Source organism: Leptinotarsa decemlineata, unplaced genomic scaffold, assembly GCF_025532065.1.
Source record: "Leptinotarsa decemlineata unplaced genomic scaffold, Ldec_3_MD MMD2_tig00004307_RagTag_RagTag, whole genome shotgun sequence".
Taxonomy (NCBI): domain Eukaryota; kingdom Metazoa; phylum Arthropoda; class Insecta; order Coleoptera; family Chrysomelidae; genus Leptinotarsa; species Leptinotarsa decemlineata.
Genome location: NW_027412606.1, coordinates 4,763,620 through 4,781,315, shown reverse-complemented (window position 1 = coordinate 4,781,315; position 17,696 = coordinate 4,763,620). Strand labels below are relative to the sequence as shown.

The 17,696-nt window shown below is 34.7% G+C and overlaps 1 protein-coding gene across 1 annotated transcript in view; it reads left to right on the top strand.

The window, feature by feature from the left end:
- The window catches only part of Nak (Numb-associated kinase), a 41,762-nt gene extending 30,906 nt beyond the window's left edge, over nucleotides 1-10,856 (top strand). The window contains exon 10 of the mRNA XM_074178811.1: nucleotides 7,574-10,856. Within this exon, the coding sequence (XP_074034912.1) occupies nucleotides 7,574-9,228 (1,655 nt within the window). The 3' untranslated portion in view covers nucleotides 9,229-10,856. The remainder of the gene's footprint in view (nucleotides 1-7,573) is intronic.
- Nucleotides 10,857-17,696: the final 6,840 nt, after the last annotated feature.

The following is a 17,696-nucleotide window of genomic DNA, read 5'->3' as shown; positions in this document are numbered from 1 at the left end:
CCGAAACTTCCTCACAAGGATTATGTTTTGAGGAAAAAATAAAGAAAACGTTGTTATAATCAGCCAGTCTTTATTTTTTTTATCTTTAAATCACAGCGTTTTGCAGTCTTCGATATTTTCAAAATGTCTTCTTCGCTTGTATGAAATCCAACGAGCCGAACATGACCGATCACAGCACGAGAACTCCCGAATGCAGTTTCGGTCGTAGTTTCTGCAAGTTTGCCACCGAAACTAAACCGAAACCCGTTTTTTTGCCGAAACTCAACCGAAACCGAACTTTCGGTCGGACACTAAAACTAACCGGAGACGAGTGTCTTTATATCGCGAACAAGTGTTCCCCAGTGAGTCTGAAATAGAATTGAATCTGAGATCTGGTTAAAAAGTTTTTATTCTTACCGGAGCCGCCTGATAGCGACTCTCGAGGGTGGTCTCTGATTCTGCTTAGTTGGCCTCTTGTGTTTGTCTCTCTCTCGGAATCTGTTTTGTGTAGGTCGCGTAACGCTGGATTGTCGTGTGATCGGATTCTGTCAAACACGTTTTCTGCGCGTTCTACGTACTGGATATTCAGTCCAGGTTTCGGAATATTATCTGTTCGATATATATCTTGAAGAGTTTACGGCAGCTCGCACGTACGCGTTCATGAACGTCTGGTTATTTCGTCTGTATGTCGCTGCGCACTGGCTCCATGCAGTGCAGGCATACAGGATTATTGGTAGTAATTCGGTCTTTATTATCAGCAACTTCAGTTGGAGTTCCATGTTTCTTTTACGACCTATAATTGGATATAGGTTTTGTCTGACGGCTCTCGCCAGCCCTATTCTCTGCCGTACTTGTGCCCTGAACGTTAGTCTTCTGTCAAGAGTGACTTCCAGGTATTTCGCTTCGTTGGTCCACGGAATCTCTTGTCCGTTGAAGTTGACGTTTCCTTCCGGGTGTACCATCCTCCTGACTCTCGTCAGGGTTTATGCTGATTTTCCAAAGGTTGGCCCATTTCTCTAATCTGTCCGCCTGATGTTGCAAGTATCTGGTAACTTGCGCATGGCTAGTTGATCTCGCCAGTAGAGCTGTGTCGTCCGCGTATGTTGAAGTTGTTCTCAGACTTGGAAACGTCTGCTGTGTATACGGAGAAGAGGTGTGGCGAAAAGACTGCACCTTGTGGGACCCCTGCTTCCAGTAATCGCATGGTGGAGAGTTCTTGTCCTACTCGCAGCGGCATCGCCGGTCAGCTAGAATAGATTCGATTAGTCTTACCATTTGTTTCGAAGTAGCCAAAATTGCTCATTTTGGCTATTAGTCCATCGTGCCAAACTCTGTTGAATGCCATGGAGACGTCTAGGAATATCGCTCCACTGTGGTATCCAAGGTTGAAACCTTCTGTCGCATAGTCTACTACCCTCAGGACTTTCAGCTCTGTCGTGTGTTCGGATCTGAAACCGAACTGTTCATCTGGTGAGATTTTCAGTTCCCTGGTTTAGTCTTCTAGACTTTTCAAGATGACTCGTTCTGCCACTTCGCTTATGGAAGGGGTTAAGCTTATTGGCCTACGGTTATCCGGAAAAATGTGGTTCTTCTCTGGCTTCGGGATGTGAATGACCATTGCCTCCTTGAACGGGTACGGGAAATGCTGTAGTCTGAGTATAGCGTTGATGATATTCGTCATTACCGCTATACCCTTCCTTGGAAGGGCGTTCAGTGCCTAGTTTGGTATCTGGTCGGGGCCTGGGGCTTTCCGAGTGGCTAGACACCTCACGATGCCTTCACTTCCTCGGGTGATGTCAGTGTCAGGGGTTGCGCGTTGTCCCTTCGTTGCCGTCGTATCCTTCGTATCGTCTCTTTGACCTGGTTTTCGATTTCTTCTACTTCGTCCGTGAACGAGACATCATTTTCTTTACACTTTCTTTCTAAAACTACAATGCTGGAATTTGTCTCTGGCTTTGAAAATTTATACCGCATCAGTAGATGTTATCATTTATATCACTAACATTTTCCAATTTGGGATTGTTTCCAAGTCCAAACTCAAAGTGGGTACGGGTATTGTGAGTAACAACTTACGTTTATTTCCTCATCTCTGATTTTGAATTTTTTTTATATCACAATATGAGTTTAACACAAATACTCATTCTACATAGCCACATGCCAAAACTGTAACACTTTTCGCAATGCAACAGAAGTTGTTATCATCAGCATAATAATAATAATACTAATGGTTGCTATTGCTTCATCTACAGTACCCAGTAAACCAAAGTGAAAAAGTATTCTTTGAAGTAAAATTTGTTTGTGAACGAATTTTCATAAAATTCACTCAAATTGTAAGTTAACTATATTCACGAATTATGGACTTGAAATAGATGGAAAAATCCAATCTATCATTAAATTGCCTTCAAAACTGCATTTCTTGATAATAATTCAGATTCTTTATGGGTACAAATGATAAACTAAAGCATTTTTCTCTTCTTATTATTCATTTATTATCAATATCTTATTTAGGTACCTAATTATGATGATTTTGGAACAGCTTTTTTAGAAATATTTTTATTTTAAAAAAAGGTTCATATCCCTTCTTATTTCTTTACGCTTTTTTGTTTTTTTCTATGTCTTTCATTTTATTGTTTTTTTATTTCCGTTGATTACTCAAAAATAAAGCACGTTTTCGCAATCACCAGAACTTCAATACTCTTCTTGACGAATTTATTCCAACTTAGTTGGTGAAATGCTTGTCGAAAAGAGTATTGTATTTCTGGTGCTCAGGAAAAGTGATTATTTTTTGTATTTATTCTACGCCAGAAGTTCCAGTTCCACCTTTTATCTGTTTATTACCATTGGGAAATTTAAAATTTGTATTGTGATTGTCTCTACTAACTAGAATGATATTAATATTATTCTTGTACAGCTATTATTGTATTTTATTTAGCAATAAAATTGCTTTATGTTAAAACTCTCTATTTATTTAACCTCACACTATCTGGCAAAAGTAAACTTTAGAATATATTGGTGGTTTGAGGATTATTGACGCTAAACTAAAGCTTTGAGGTCGACTGTTTTCTAAAATGAGCCACCAATATCTTCGAAACTGGCGATAAAACTGAACAATCTTATTTATACTCGGAATTTTCTTGGCTTTTTCTAAAAATGGCTGTTCCAGAATAATGGTGGTGGGATTTCAATTTTAATAAATAATGAAAGAGAGAGTTGAGTAACTAATCAAATCTTCTCACACAAATGTCAAAATATGTTGTTGTGTTTATAGATTAACGTTTTTAGAATATCATATAAGAATAATATACTGTAATATTTAAAAGTAGTAGTAACCCACTTCTGTTACTTTGAAACAGCCTTTTTAACAGCAGTTATTTTTCGCCGTTTTGAGTGGTTCTGTGGTATTTGTTGATGACGAATTGAATCAGCGAATTGGGAGCTGATGAAAATAAACTATTCCGAAATAATGTGTCAAAGCTATTTTCCGGGTTTGTTGGCTGTGGTCTGCTGGTTATTATGTCTGACATTGTGTCTACGACTCAAAGGCAATGAACCAACAGACGAAGTGTTGGTTGTTCTCACCTTAACTTGAAACAGATACTACAGAATTGGTTTAGGTCTCCGAATTTATTACATCGATAGTGGGCGTGGCTTCGTTCCTATTGGTTGAAATAAATGGCTAGAGAGCAATTTAGTCCAGGCAGCCAGATTTCAATAATGTTGACTCTGTCTTTGTTTCGGTTGAAATTATTCTTACACCATTGCTGTTTTATTTCCTTCCATGATTTTATATATGCCAACATATTGCCAGATGTTCTAGTTGATGAGATTTATTATAACTGAAAATCTGTCAGCAAGTACCACCTAAAGAGACAACATTCACAACAAATCACCACCAAACTGGAAAATATTTGTGACTCACGTTATTGACTTCAATAGCTTATTGTGTAGTTGTTCTTAACAAAATTGTGCTATGTGTTGTATTTTCTTAGAAACCATCAGATCTTACAAATTTTACTGAGGTGGTTCTTTGGTGAACACTATCCAATTATAAGCAGTACTATCACTAGCCTCAGGTCCTTCTCATCAGCTTCTCGAAGAACAGGCTAATGAACATTTTAGCTTGTTCACTTCTAACTCCAAACACATAATATTTGATCAAGTTTCTGTTGTTGAACCTTCTTCATGTTTGCCTTTGGGCAAACATTCTGATGCAAAAAAGCGGCTAGGTATGACAATCTCGTCTAACTCATTCAGGAGCACGGGAACAAAGGATCACATTACTGATGTCATCAACTTTTTGTACTTCTCAATCAAAGAACCTTGTGGTGAACCATACGGATCTTAACTGGTTTGAATTGTGATAACTCATTTGTTTGTATACAGGGAGTAACTAAATAAGTGTAAAACATTTAAGGAGGTGATTCCTTATCGAAAAAAAGGTAGGATCTTTCATATAAAGAAATTTCATTGGAGCATCCCTTGTTAAGATACAGCCCCTTGAAGGGGGTACATAAAATTTGTGTAACAATTTTTTTCACAAGCACTAAAAAAGTTACAATATTGAAATTAACCTGACGTTTTGTACTACCAAAAAGACACCTAGCCAGAAATTTATTTGGTTTACCCCATGGTTGTAAAGGGTGGAAAACGCAACCCCTAAAATTTATTTCCAATGTAACTTTTTGTCTTATTATTTGTTTACCATTTAAACATTTATTTCCGATAGCCTGTTTCAGTCTAAACAAAAAATGTCTCTTGGGTTTTTTGCCCAAAATAAACCAGTTCGCAGCAAAAAATCATTTTAGGATCAACTACAGAGATACATCGTCATAAATGCGAAAATACGAAACTAATCTATCTATTAGGTCGCTATTAGTGATAGTGACAATTAAATTGGTATGACGCTGTCAGTTTGTGAATTTTCGAAATTGAATTAATACTAATTGTGTGTTGTTGTTCTGTTCTTAATTTGTTACTTTAATAATTCACTTGTTATAAAAATGGCATACACAAATGAGGAAATGGCTGATATGCATTACGTTTACGGTCTGTCGCAGGAAAATTGATTTGAAGCTTCTAGAAGATATGCTGAAATATATCCTCAACGGCAGCATCCTTCACATAGAATATTTGCTCGACTTCATCAACGATTACGAGAATATGGTTCATTCGACAAAAGAACGCAGGATTGTGGTCGCCATCGAGAAGTACGAACACCACAGCTTGAGGAAGCAGTACTTAATTTGATTGAAGAACAACCTACTGCCAGTACAACAAAGATTGCTTTCTAGCTAAATGTTGATCATGTGACGGTATTTCGAATTTTAAAGGAACAACTCTTATACCCTTACCATCTGCAACGAGTCTAGCCACTGTTACCGCGAAACTTTCCGAACCGTCTTGAATTTTGCAATTGGATGCTGGAAATGATTAGAAGAAATAGTGACTTTCTGAAGACGATAGAATTCACAGACGAAAGTAGTTTTTCTCGGGACAAGATTATTAATTTTCATAATTACCACATATGGGCTGATGAAAACCCTCCTGCTATTGTCGAAACTAACCATCAAGAACAGTTTTCTCTCAACATGTGGCTCGGAGTTAATGAGGATGATTTAATTAGGCCTCATTTTCTACCTCCTCGATTAAATGGTGAGGCATACGTTTAATTTTTAAGAGAAGTGCATTCAGGGTGGAGGAAGGAGGAAGCCCATTTTAGTCAAGTAGCACGTCAGCATTTAACTGAAACATATGCAAATCAGTGGATAGGTCGAGGAGGACCACAGAACTGGCCCGTTCGATCCCCGGATCTCAATCCTCTCGATTTCTCTATTTGGGACCATTTACAGCATTTGGTTTATCGTACTCCTGTTCGCAATGTAGAGGACTTAAGAAACCACATCATCGATGCGTGCAGGGTAATCAGAGAGACTCCAGGAATATTTGAGCGAATACGTGGCTCAATGCGCCGACGTCTAGACGCATGCGTAATGTCTGAAGGTAGACATATTGAACATTTACTATGATTTCTACATGTAGTGTGTTTTGTTATTAATAAATTAGTTTTGTTTACTACCCTTTAATCGTTTAATGCAGGTACTAACTACAAAATAACAATAAATCCAGTTCGCATTTATGACGATGTATCTCTGTAGTTGTTCGTAAAATAATTTTTTGCTGCGAACTGGTTTATTTTGGGCAAAAAACTCAAGCGACTTTTTTGTTTAGAAGGAAACAGGCTATCGGAAATGAATTTTTAAATGGTAAACAAATAATAAGACAAAAAGTTACATTGGAAATAAATTTTAGGGGTTGCGTTTTTTTATCTCTTACAACCATGGGGTGAACCAATTAAATTACTGGCTAAGTGTCTTTTTGGTAATTTTAGGTTAGGTTTTTTCACGTTTTCAGGTTAATTTCAATATTGTAACTTTTTCAGTGCTTGTGAAAAAAATTGGTATACAAATTTTATGTACCCCCTTCAAGGGACTGTATCTTAACAAGGGATGCTCCAATGAAGTTTCTTTATATGAAAGATCCTATCTTTTTTTCGATGAGGAATCACCTCCTTGAATGTTTTACACTTATTCGGTTATTTGGTATAGTTTTTATAGCATTTATTTTCGGCTAGGGTAGGTTACAGGTTAGATTTTGTTTTATTGAAAATTTTCATTTCAAGTTATTATATTCTAAGTAACTTTGCATCAAATATGTTTCTTCTTGATAAGTTGTTTTAAGTACTACCCACGTTAGATTACAAATTGGATAAGGTTGGTTCCCTTAATAATTTCACTGGTATAAAAATAATAATTTTTTGAATGCACTGGACTCAGTCCAACTGAGGATACTACTATGTAGTGAAACGCATTTCTAAATAAAGTCTATATTGTGAAAATCTTCAATTATTATCATGACTAGTGGTATCTGTATCTCTATAGTAGGGAGGCTGAGTGTAGAGTTGGCAATGCGATTACCTTTACTCCTGTCGTGTCCTTTAACCCACCTCAGGATAATGTTATTATCTACCGAGGCTTTGGCTAAATCTTGGTGGCACTCTAGTACTAGCCCTGAGGTAACACGTTGTCTGTTCAAGGCTAATAGAGCTTGTCTGCTATCAGTGCAGATTGTTTTGTTTTTGCCAGAAATTCCTTTCCTAATTTATTCCATATACTGCCAATAGATGGTTATTCAAATATTTCAGTTGTACAGGTATCTCTAGTTTGTTTGAGCCACTTTGTCACTATATTAAGATTTCTGTAATTCACTGAAGTAATTTCATCACAGTCTAAAAATGTTTAGGAATATCAGCCAATTGTTTGAATGAAATGTTCATACTTCATTCCCTGTGGGATGTTCATTCATATGATCAAGCAGTTATATAAAAAAAATGAAATGAACACAGGCACATCTTTTTCACCCTCAAATCTTTGTTTTAAAATAAATACAATGAATTTCCTTGATGCTTTCAGCCGAGCAATTTTTTCAAACAATAATCTGAAACAATATAGAAAAAGGTATGTTTTTAAAATTATGTTTATTTGATATATTTAGAAGGTTTCAGTGTAATGTATTAATTCTGAGACTTTCATTCCAGTTAAAGGAGTCTCTAAAAAACCAATGACGGAAACTTTATTAGAAGAAAATGTGACATTTGATTGCTCACCCGATAATAACGTACCATCTGAAGGTGAAGCACTTTTAAATGCCGAATTGGAAAGTGATACGCCTTTATCACCTCCTTATGTGAAAGCACCTTTGGAAGATAGGTCAAAGTACGAAAAGTTGACACAACCAGTTTACGACATGTCCTCAAACAGCAGTTCGGAAGATGAAAATGTTAAGTCGAAGAAGAAGAAAAAAATCAATATTCCTGAGAAACTGCATTCTGTATACAAAACTGTAGAAATGCCTATAAAGAGTTTAAGATCTGATCGTAAGAAAACTGACAGTAAAGCGAAGAAGAAGCAATCCAGCAACGATCAAAACTCCACCAATGCAGATTCTGATGACTCGATTGGGTCAGCTAGCGATTTACGAATAGATGATGAAGACGTTCCTGCCCCGATTAAGGAAGATGCAATTAGCGAAACAATTAGTGAAAGCATAAAAACGTGTGGTTCATCAGCTTATCACGCAGAATGTGAAAGTATGGCGACCCATGAAGATGACTGTACAAGTAGGATAATAAGGAATAAACAACGTGAATTAGTTAAAAAAGCAGCTATTCAATCGGAAGACATGTTATTTGTAGGACATCAGTATGGCGAACGCCCGCTACTTTTAGATGATGAGTTTGACTCTGACGGTGAAATCAAATATGACAAGTGGAGGCCTGACAAGGACAAAAATAAGGCTGATATTTGGATAGCGCCCTCTAGCAGTTTTGAGGACCGTAATGATGTCTTTGCTTTGGCACCTTTCGGGAGGTCTAAGCTCAAAGGCAAAGATACAGTGGTAGAAGATTCCTCAAAAAAACAATCTGTAATTTCTTTAGAAAGCGTGGAATTCGAAAGTGAAATTAAAGAGGTAGTGTTTCCTGATTGCGAAGAAAATCAAACTGTTACCACTCCTAGTCTCAACCCATTTTTGAATGTTGATTTTTTGCCAACTACGAATCAGCTGATAATAAATACTACTACTGCTATTCGAACTACTGAGAGTCCAAGCCAAACAGTCAAGTATTTCAACGATGAGAAGTTCCAGTCAAATTTTGACAACACGCCCTTTGCTAAATCCATCAGCTCATCTACTGATAATGTTATCGTTCCTTCTGAAAAAATTGTTTTTCCTGATCTCGTCATTCCTAAAGAAATTTCCGATAAAAAGCTGAAGCATTTTCCCAGCAAAACGTCTCGGAGTAAATTAAGTTTGACTTTCACGAATGACAATAATTCTGAAGGCCATGAAATGCCTCAGAAAATAAAAAAGGACAAAAAGAAAGACAAAGATCAAAAGTCCAAGTACTGTCTGATAGACGACAGTGTGTCTGATGATGGGCCTAGTTTCCCAACGAAGCCGGTGAAGGTTTCCAAAACATCCAGTTCTCATAAAAAAGGAAGTGGCAAATCGAAGAGATCGTCGCTCAAAGTCAAAACTGATGGAGGATTCAGTAATATGAGTTTCGAAGATTTTCCTACTGATGATCGGGATATAATTAAGAGTTCCATTGTACCTTTCGAAGTATTGAGGAGTCCAGAACAAGAGCAAAAAACTTTTGGTACGAGAAGGATCGGAAACCCATTTTCCTGAGTTAGTATGGTAATTTTTTTTCATTCCTCTTTGCAGTTTTTGTATTACACCGCGGATGTATTGTCAGAAATTTTGATTGAGTCATTAATTTCGTTAAGGCTTTTGGTTTGTTTTGAGAAAGGTATCCATGAAAGTATAGAGATCGTGATATTATTTTTTTCATTTAAATTTTGTGGGAAAGAAATTGAATGTTGGACCAGTTTTTTTCAGAACCCCTTGTGATGACAATATTTTCGTTTGGTTACTATTTTTCGAGTATTATAGTATTTATTGATTTACATACATTTATTCACAAATAAAAATATCATTACAAAAGGGGAACTCGCGTTGTGAGAAGGAAATTTTGAATTTTTAAATATGGATTCGCTAAGAAATACATTCCTTGTGCTTTTCCTATACTCCCAAAAACCTTCTTGTATTTTTTACTCATTTTGATGTCAACTTTGATCAAATACATATTCTTGGGCACATAGTTTTATCTAAAAACATTTTTATATCAATTTTTTTTTGTATTATATTAAGATATTTTTATTGAATGAACAGTGAATATCGTAATTTGAGACTTTCCGATTTAGGAGCATTTGATTAATTCATATCACATCGGTCTTGTATTATTGGTTATTATGATCTTTCATAATCTGAAAAAACAAGTTGGAAAATCTATATTGTTATAGGAAACAATTATTTTCCATTATTTATTGATCCACAAGAAACAAATGTTCATAAGGTGGACCTTAAGTCAATATGCATAAATCTAATTGTTTATCAATAATATAATACAATAATACTGAATTAGTAAAAAGCCATAATCATTAATATAAATGATTTTTAGATATTTTTTAGGAACTGACCTTCCAAAATTTTAATAGTAGTTGGTAATGCTTTGTAAATAGTCACGTCATTATGTAAAACTCATTATTTCCACAATTTTACTGGTTTCAAGGCTTGAGATGGGTATTTATTTCTATTGTTTTTTTCAATACTAGTTGGATTGAAAAGTTCGTAGACTAACATAGAAAAAAACTTTTTCTGATTTTTATTATTCAATATAGTTTCCTTCAAGGAGGATACAGTAATTATGGCAGTCATACAATTCTTCGATGCCTCTTCATCGGATCTGAATTTCTTCCAGCAAGCATTCTTTGCGGTCTGGGAAAAAGTGTCTGGGAGCCATATCTGGAGAATACTGTGGATGCGGAAGCAATTCTCAGCCCAATTCATGCAATTTTGTCATCGTTTTCATTGATTTGTGACACGATACATTGTTCTGATGAAACATTACTTTCTTTTTTTCAAATGGGGCATTTTCCCGCGTTTTCGTCTATCTAATGCTCCAATAACGCTATATAATAGTCGGTTGCTGTTGATAGTTTTTCCCTTTTCGAGATAGTTGATAAATATTATACCATGCGAATCTGAAAATACTGATACCATAACCTTGCCAGCCGAAACACGGCTCAAAATCATTAATCCGTTGTTGTTTTTGATCGATTGTGAGCACGCGCGGCACCAACTTCATTTTGCGGTCTTCCAAGATTATTTTGTGGACTTTTTTGATGTTTTCGTCGGTAGCAGCCTCTCTAGGGCTTCCACTGCGTACATCGTCCTTGGTGCTCATTCCACCTCGTTTTAACTTACCAGACAGACCACTTCTCAATGGTTGATTTTCCTGGTGCAAAGTCCGCATAATGTTTATCAAGCCAAGCCTTGGCTTCAAGGGTTTTTTCTTCGTGAAAAAGCAATGCTTTATCAACACATGAAATTCCTTTTATCCATTTTTTTCAAACTAACAAAAGTTGCTTCACTCAAAACGTTCTATCCTATAAAATAATAGTCCGACAGCTGTGAAATTTTTACACATGTATTTTGAAGGTTAGGCTTAACTAAAAATCATATGGATTTAATTCTATTAGGGCCATCTGTGTGTTAGCCTACGAATGTTTCACTCCATCTGACCCTTGTTGACTTGTTGAAAATCACTAACACTATTCATGATAATAATTACAAATTTCAACAATATAGACTTTATTTCCAATATGTTTGTCACTGCAAAGTAGTTTCACCAGTCCAACTGAGGAAAGTACTATATAGTGGAATGAAGTCTACATTGTGAAAATCTGAATAATTATTATCATAAATAGTTATTTCAATTGTTCATACAAAGAGGGGATCTAGAAATTCTTACTTTAGAGGTGGGACCAATAATTTGAATAATCGCATTGATTATTACACGTAAATATTTCAATTTGATTCAAGTATTAGCAGTTCTTCATATCCTGATACTAAAAACTGTTATTTTGAGTAATTAAATATGAAATATTTTAGAGAAATACAAATTCAAATTTTGAACGAAATGGCGATCAAAAGGAAATATTTCTTCCTTAATTTTTTCAGATTATTTATGAGCATAATATTCAATAATCAGAACATGTTTATTTTGTTTAATTTACAACCAACAGTTATATAAAAATATCAAATATTCTCTATTGATGTCTTGATATGTCTCGCCTATAACCCAATACCAAAAAAAAATTGTTTTTGTAAATTATCCACAGTTTTGGTCCCTTCCTAAATTTTTTCAAATCTATGACAGTTCAACACTGAATAATTTCCAACCATCACCCAATTTATAAGAAGTGATATCAATTTGATAACAGTTTCAAATTCAAAGATGTCACCAGTCATAAACTTTAAGGAAAACCTTATTATTTTTGTATTCCTTTTATATGTTTTAACTAAGCAACAGATCCGTATGTTACCTCATTGTTCAGGAAAACTGAAAATTTTGCCTCCAATGTCACTTTTTAACATTTTCAAATGGGCAGCATATACAAAAGAAGTACCTAATTATTGATTGGACTCTGAATCACAGTACTGTGATACATTTAAAAATGAAACAAGTTGTTCAAGATTGTTAATTGAATGATCAGTTCTATTGTAATAAAGAAAACCAAAGCGCGTAACTTAAGTAAAAACATTGTAAATAAATAGATTAGAAAATCGAATATATTTTAAACAAACATCTCTTAGAAAACATAGAATGTCTATCCACAATTTGTAGTTTAGTCAATTCTGGAGTGCTGAACAATTGATTTTTAAATTAGGTGAGAATATCTGACTGAATACATTTTTTAGCCCACTTGTCAATTAAAATACACTTTCTCCTTGTAAGAACATAAGGTCTCTTGGTCCAGTTCACGATAAGAAAAAACAAAATCAAAGCTGGATGTGGTTGAATGCAAACTGTAGTATTAAATGTTTCATCTGCTACTGCGACAGACATCTTCAGTGGTATGTACGTTGAGTGAGAGGGCTAAGGTAGTACCTCTAAGATTCAGCAATGACTCATGTCCTCAGATAGTAACAAATGAAACGTTTGATACTAAAAGTTCAATTCCACCTTGACCTACCAACCTGGATTTTGTTCTCTCTAATATTTTCTCCAATTTGATGAGCAAATTTAGTTAAATTATTTCAAGTAGAAAATTCTTGAGTATATTTTTTTTATTTAAATTCCAAAAACAACCTAGCTATTGAATTCTAATTATTGTAGAAACCAAAAGATGAAATGAATCAAAAAGACAAGAGAATGTTGCAAGAGATACATGTATTCAATACTGTTATTTAAATAAATAGTGATAAATAAATCACATAGGGGGGGCACCATTGTGATCCAAATTAGTGATAGGTTGAAACAGAAATCTTTGTGGAGAGATGAAAATTCAACTTATTAACAATCTCCTACTGTTATTCATTGTTTGGATTATGGGGGTAAATATAAAAAAATTGCTAATAGTTTCAAACTAAAACAACTAATTATTCCTCTAGACAATTAATATACTTTTTTAACTTTCCATATTTTTTAGATTTCTAAAATATAAAAAAGGCGTTTTATTGCTAAGGTGAAAAGTGGGTCATATTTACCTAAGATACAAGAAGTACTTCGTGCACTAGGTTGACTTTTTATGAGGCTGTGATCTACGCAAATCATATATTTTATTACAAACATTACAGTTTGCTTTTGAAGATGATCACTTGGTGATCGAAACACGAGGTGTTAAAAATAACGATTTGGTGGGGGAAAAAACTCCGGTAATATTCAAAAATTACTGTCCGAACATTTCTCAACTTTCTTAGGTATCTAAGACCAACCTGTTCTCAAGAATAAACCAGCAGACATACTTTTTTAAAAAGGTGAACATTTTTCATAGTAATTTACAAGTTCACATTTGTACAAATGAAATAAAAATGCATTATTCAAGAAATTACTATAATTTCTCAAAATTACCAGCACATCTAAATCTGTCTGAGGAAATTTGAAGTAGACCTTTTCAATAGAAGGATTTTTAGTATCCCCTCACAATCCATATTTGGATTTTGGAGATAAAAAGAAAATGTGTCGGGGGATTTCAGTCAGGTATTATTAAAATCATTGATCAGTGCTCCTTTCTCAAAATAATATTGCAGCTGTAACAGTGGTCAATTAGGTAGCTATGTATTAATGAAATATTTATTTTTTGTTACTTTGAAATCAAATTTTTACCTATTTATATATTATAATTGTTAATATCATTATTAAACATTGTTACATTCCTTATTTATTTATAGGTTATACTTACCGCACTTTTTCGAGTTATATTACACATGTAATAAAGTTTATTGCATTATTATTTCTTAAATTTTCTCTCTGGAGTTTTCAAATACTGTTAGTCAGTATCCCTTCGATACATCCCCATTCACAAAGACTGAAATTCTAGGTACTCTGGAAACAATGGCAAATAAAAACTCCGCAGGTACTGATGGTATCTCAATAGTTACTGTGAAAAAAATTGTAGACCTTATAATCGAGCCACTATTGTTTTTGATGAATCAGTCATTTTTTGTAGGTTGTTTTCCAAATGTATTTAAAACGGCTCTCATATTTCCTCTATATAAAAAAGGCGACAAAACTGAGGTAGACAACTACAGACAGATATCTTTACTTTGTTCCCTCTCTAAACTGTTTGAGAAAGTTGTTAGTAACAGAATTCTGAATTACATGGATCAAAATAATCTTTTTAGTAATAACCAATATGGCTTCAGGAAGAACAAATCAATTGAATCAGCTTCATACCATTTATTAAATTTCATTTATACACAGGTTGATTCGAATAAACTAGTTGTAACACTTTTTTTCGATTTGTCAAAAGCATTTGATACCATTTCTTCCGAATTTCTTATAATTAAACTTGCAGGCCTAGGTTTCCCAAATAATCTATTGAACTGGGTGAAATCATATATGGAAAACCGTAGTCTAATAGTTAGCTGCAATGGAATTTTATCAAGTCCCAAAGATGTAAAACTAGGAGTGCCTCAAGGTTCTGTCCTGGGACCATTGTTGTTCCTCAATTTCATAAATGACCTGTCTGAATTCTTTTCTGAGTATCACATAACCATGTTTGCGGATGACACTGCAATTACTGTGGCCGACAAAAACGAAGTTGAGTTGTCAGACAAAATAAATAAAATAATAGATAAATTCAGTGCTTGGTGTCAACGTAACAAACTTATTCTGAATAAATCTAAATCTGTTTCAATGAAATCATTTATTAGGAAAAATTTCAGCAGTGACTCTTCCACGATAAATGGTATTCGATCTTCCAGCGAAGTCTTGTTTTTAGGAAAGTCTTTAGACGAAAATTTGACCTGGAGCGGTCATATTCAGAAGGCCTGCAACAAACTCAATTCCGCATATTACTCAATCAAACAATTGAAAAACACTCTAGATAATTTTGGATTGATGAATGTCTATTTTTCTATGGCTTATTCTCACATTAGCTTTAATATCATTTCTTGGGGATGTGCAAGGGAATTTCCACGAGTTTTTGTTGCTCAGAAAAGATTGCTGAGACTAATTTTTAATATAGATTTTCAAGATAGTTGTAGACCAATTTTCTTAAGAGAGGGCCTATTGACGGCACCTTCTTTATTTATCTTGAAGTGTGTCACTTTTGCCCGTAACAATATAACTGAATTTGTCACAAATGCGGATATACATGGTAGAGACACCCGTCATGGGAAACTGTTAAGAACCCCCTCACACAAAACGGCTCACTTTAGATGCTCCCCACTATTTAATACAACAAACTGTTATAATAACTTGCCGGCATCTATTAGGAAAATCGAGTCAGATAAACTTTTTAAAATTGAGGTGAAGAAACTTCTCTTACAGAAGTGTTACTACAGTCTTGAGGAATTCTTGCACGGCACTTTTTCATGACATTTTGAGAGTATTTGCTAGAGCTTCTCCGATTTTTTATATAATACTTCTATGTTGTGAACGTTTGTGGACGTGAACCATATTTATTGTTTTTGTATTGTTCAACTTCTGTAGTTTTATTTTTGTTTTTTAATTATGACTTAGCACATGTACTCAATGTACCAAAGTGTCAAATAAATAAATAAATAAATTGAGATTCGCCGAGTTTATTGTCTGACGTGAATAAGTAATATAATGAAAACAGTTTTTTTTATATGTACCTATATATACATACCTCAAACATCCAAACAAATTTAATGTGTTTTATAACACAATCACAATTGGAATGAGAAAAAGATGAACTATTCCACTCTTTTTAATGAAAAATTCAAAACCTAAGCAAGACGGGAAAAATTACAACAGTTGCCTAATCATAAAATTTCATAAACATGAGGCTAAAATTTGAAAAGTATTCCTGTGCAGCCGTAGAGTTTTCCCATAGTAAAATGCGATAAAGTAGAATAGACTAGATTTCAGCAAAGTAGAAATTTCTCAGACTGCCGATATCTCAACCATAGTCCTCATACATCGAATTTGATATATTTTTGTATTTAATTTATTTATAGTTACTGTAATATGCTCATTCCAGCTGAGATCGTCCTCCAGGGTTATTCCCAAGAATTTTGTTGTTGATTTTCTGATAATATTTAAATCATTCAGTTTGATTGAGAGTGGATTGTTTATTATTCTTTGTCTGATGTGAAAGATTACATACTCAGTTTTTTCTGTATTGAAATGTAGTTGATTAGCTGTAAACCATAATCCTAGTTTACCAAGAAGATGGTTACAAGCTTGTTCATTCATTTAACTGCATTTCTGGGAGACAAGAAACGATGAGTCATCAGCATACAGCGTGATGTACAAACCAGTATCAGGTCTCTCTCCGTTTGCAAAGGTAAACGAATATTGTATGCTAGACAGACTAACTCCCTTCATCAATTAATACAGACTCATACCAGACCAGCAGCACGGTTTTCGCTAGGAAAAATCCACAACAACTGCAACAGTTGACTTTTATAATAATGTATTGTCCGAGATCGACAAAAGAAACTCCCCTGTTGAAATTTTTTGTGACTTAAGTTGGGCTTTTGACTGTATTCCTCATTATAGTCTAGGATCCCGCTGCAAAAACACTACGTCCATAGCGTAGTTAACCAAACTCAGATTTTTACATACATTTGTGAATAGGAGAATATATTTTAGACAGGGTGCCATGTAGCTATTGTTTCCTAAATTATCGAATCAAATTTTTTTCGCAAGATTTTCAGGACAACTGTCTACTGATTAATTAGGGAGAACATGTTTCACAGAATCTGCTTTAGAACCATTTCTCAAGCTGCATTCGATCCTTCCAAGTGATGAAGGGTTTCGTAGGGGTATTGACCCGGCTCTTACTCCATGAAGTATTTTAGTAGCTTGATTTTTTCAAATAAAAATATTGGCGGCCACTTTTTAACTGACAACCTGTCATCAATGTATTTTCCTATTCATAAATGTATGTAAAATTTTGAGTTTGATTAACTACGCTATGAACGTAGTGATTTTGCGGCGGGATCCTGTACTATAAGGCACTGCTACAAAAACTTTGGCTTTGTGGCATACGAGGAATTGCAGCCAAATGGTTCGAATTATATTTTTCCAATAGAAGTCAGTTTGTCCAATTTGTTTCAAAGAAGTTGACTGATCTATTAGTAAGCACTGCTCAGATGCCTCGCAACTGGATCTGGGAGTGCCACGGGGTGGTGTTTTGGCTCCAATACTATTTTCTTTGTGATGGGTCAGTCTCCACCGGGGTCCTCAAATCCTCGTCCTGGATTACTGTAGGTCGACCACTTCGAGGCTAAAATCTCTGAAAACAGTGCGTTCATTAACACTATGAGTGCCAAATGCCTGCTTAATTTTTTGGGCTGTTTTGGCAGCGCTCTGGTTCAGTTTGAATTCTTAGAAAAAAATTGGCCAAAAATCGCTTAACGATATCTAACAGTAATAAGCTGAAAATAGTCAAAAAATAACATTTGGAAAGAAATGAACGGCATCAATGTTTAGAGAACAAAACTCTATCGATCAGTATATAATAAAAATAACTTTAGTCGTCTTTTCGATATATCCCTTATTAGTTAATAGCTCCTTTGTTTTTTAAATGGTATAATATGCAAATCTTTAATATCTT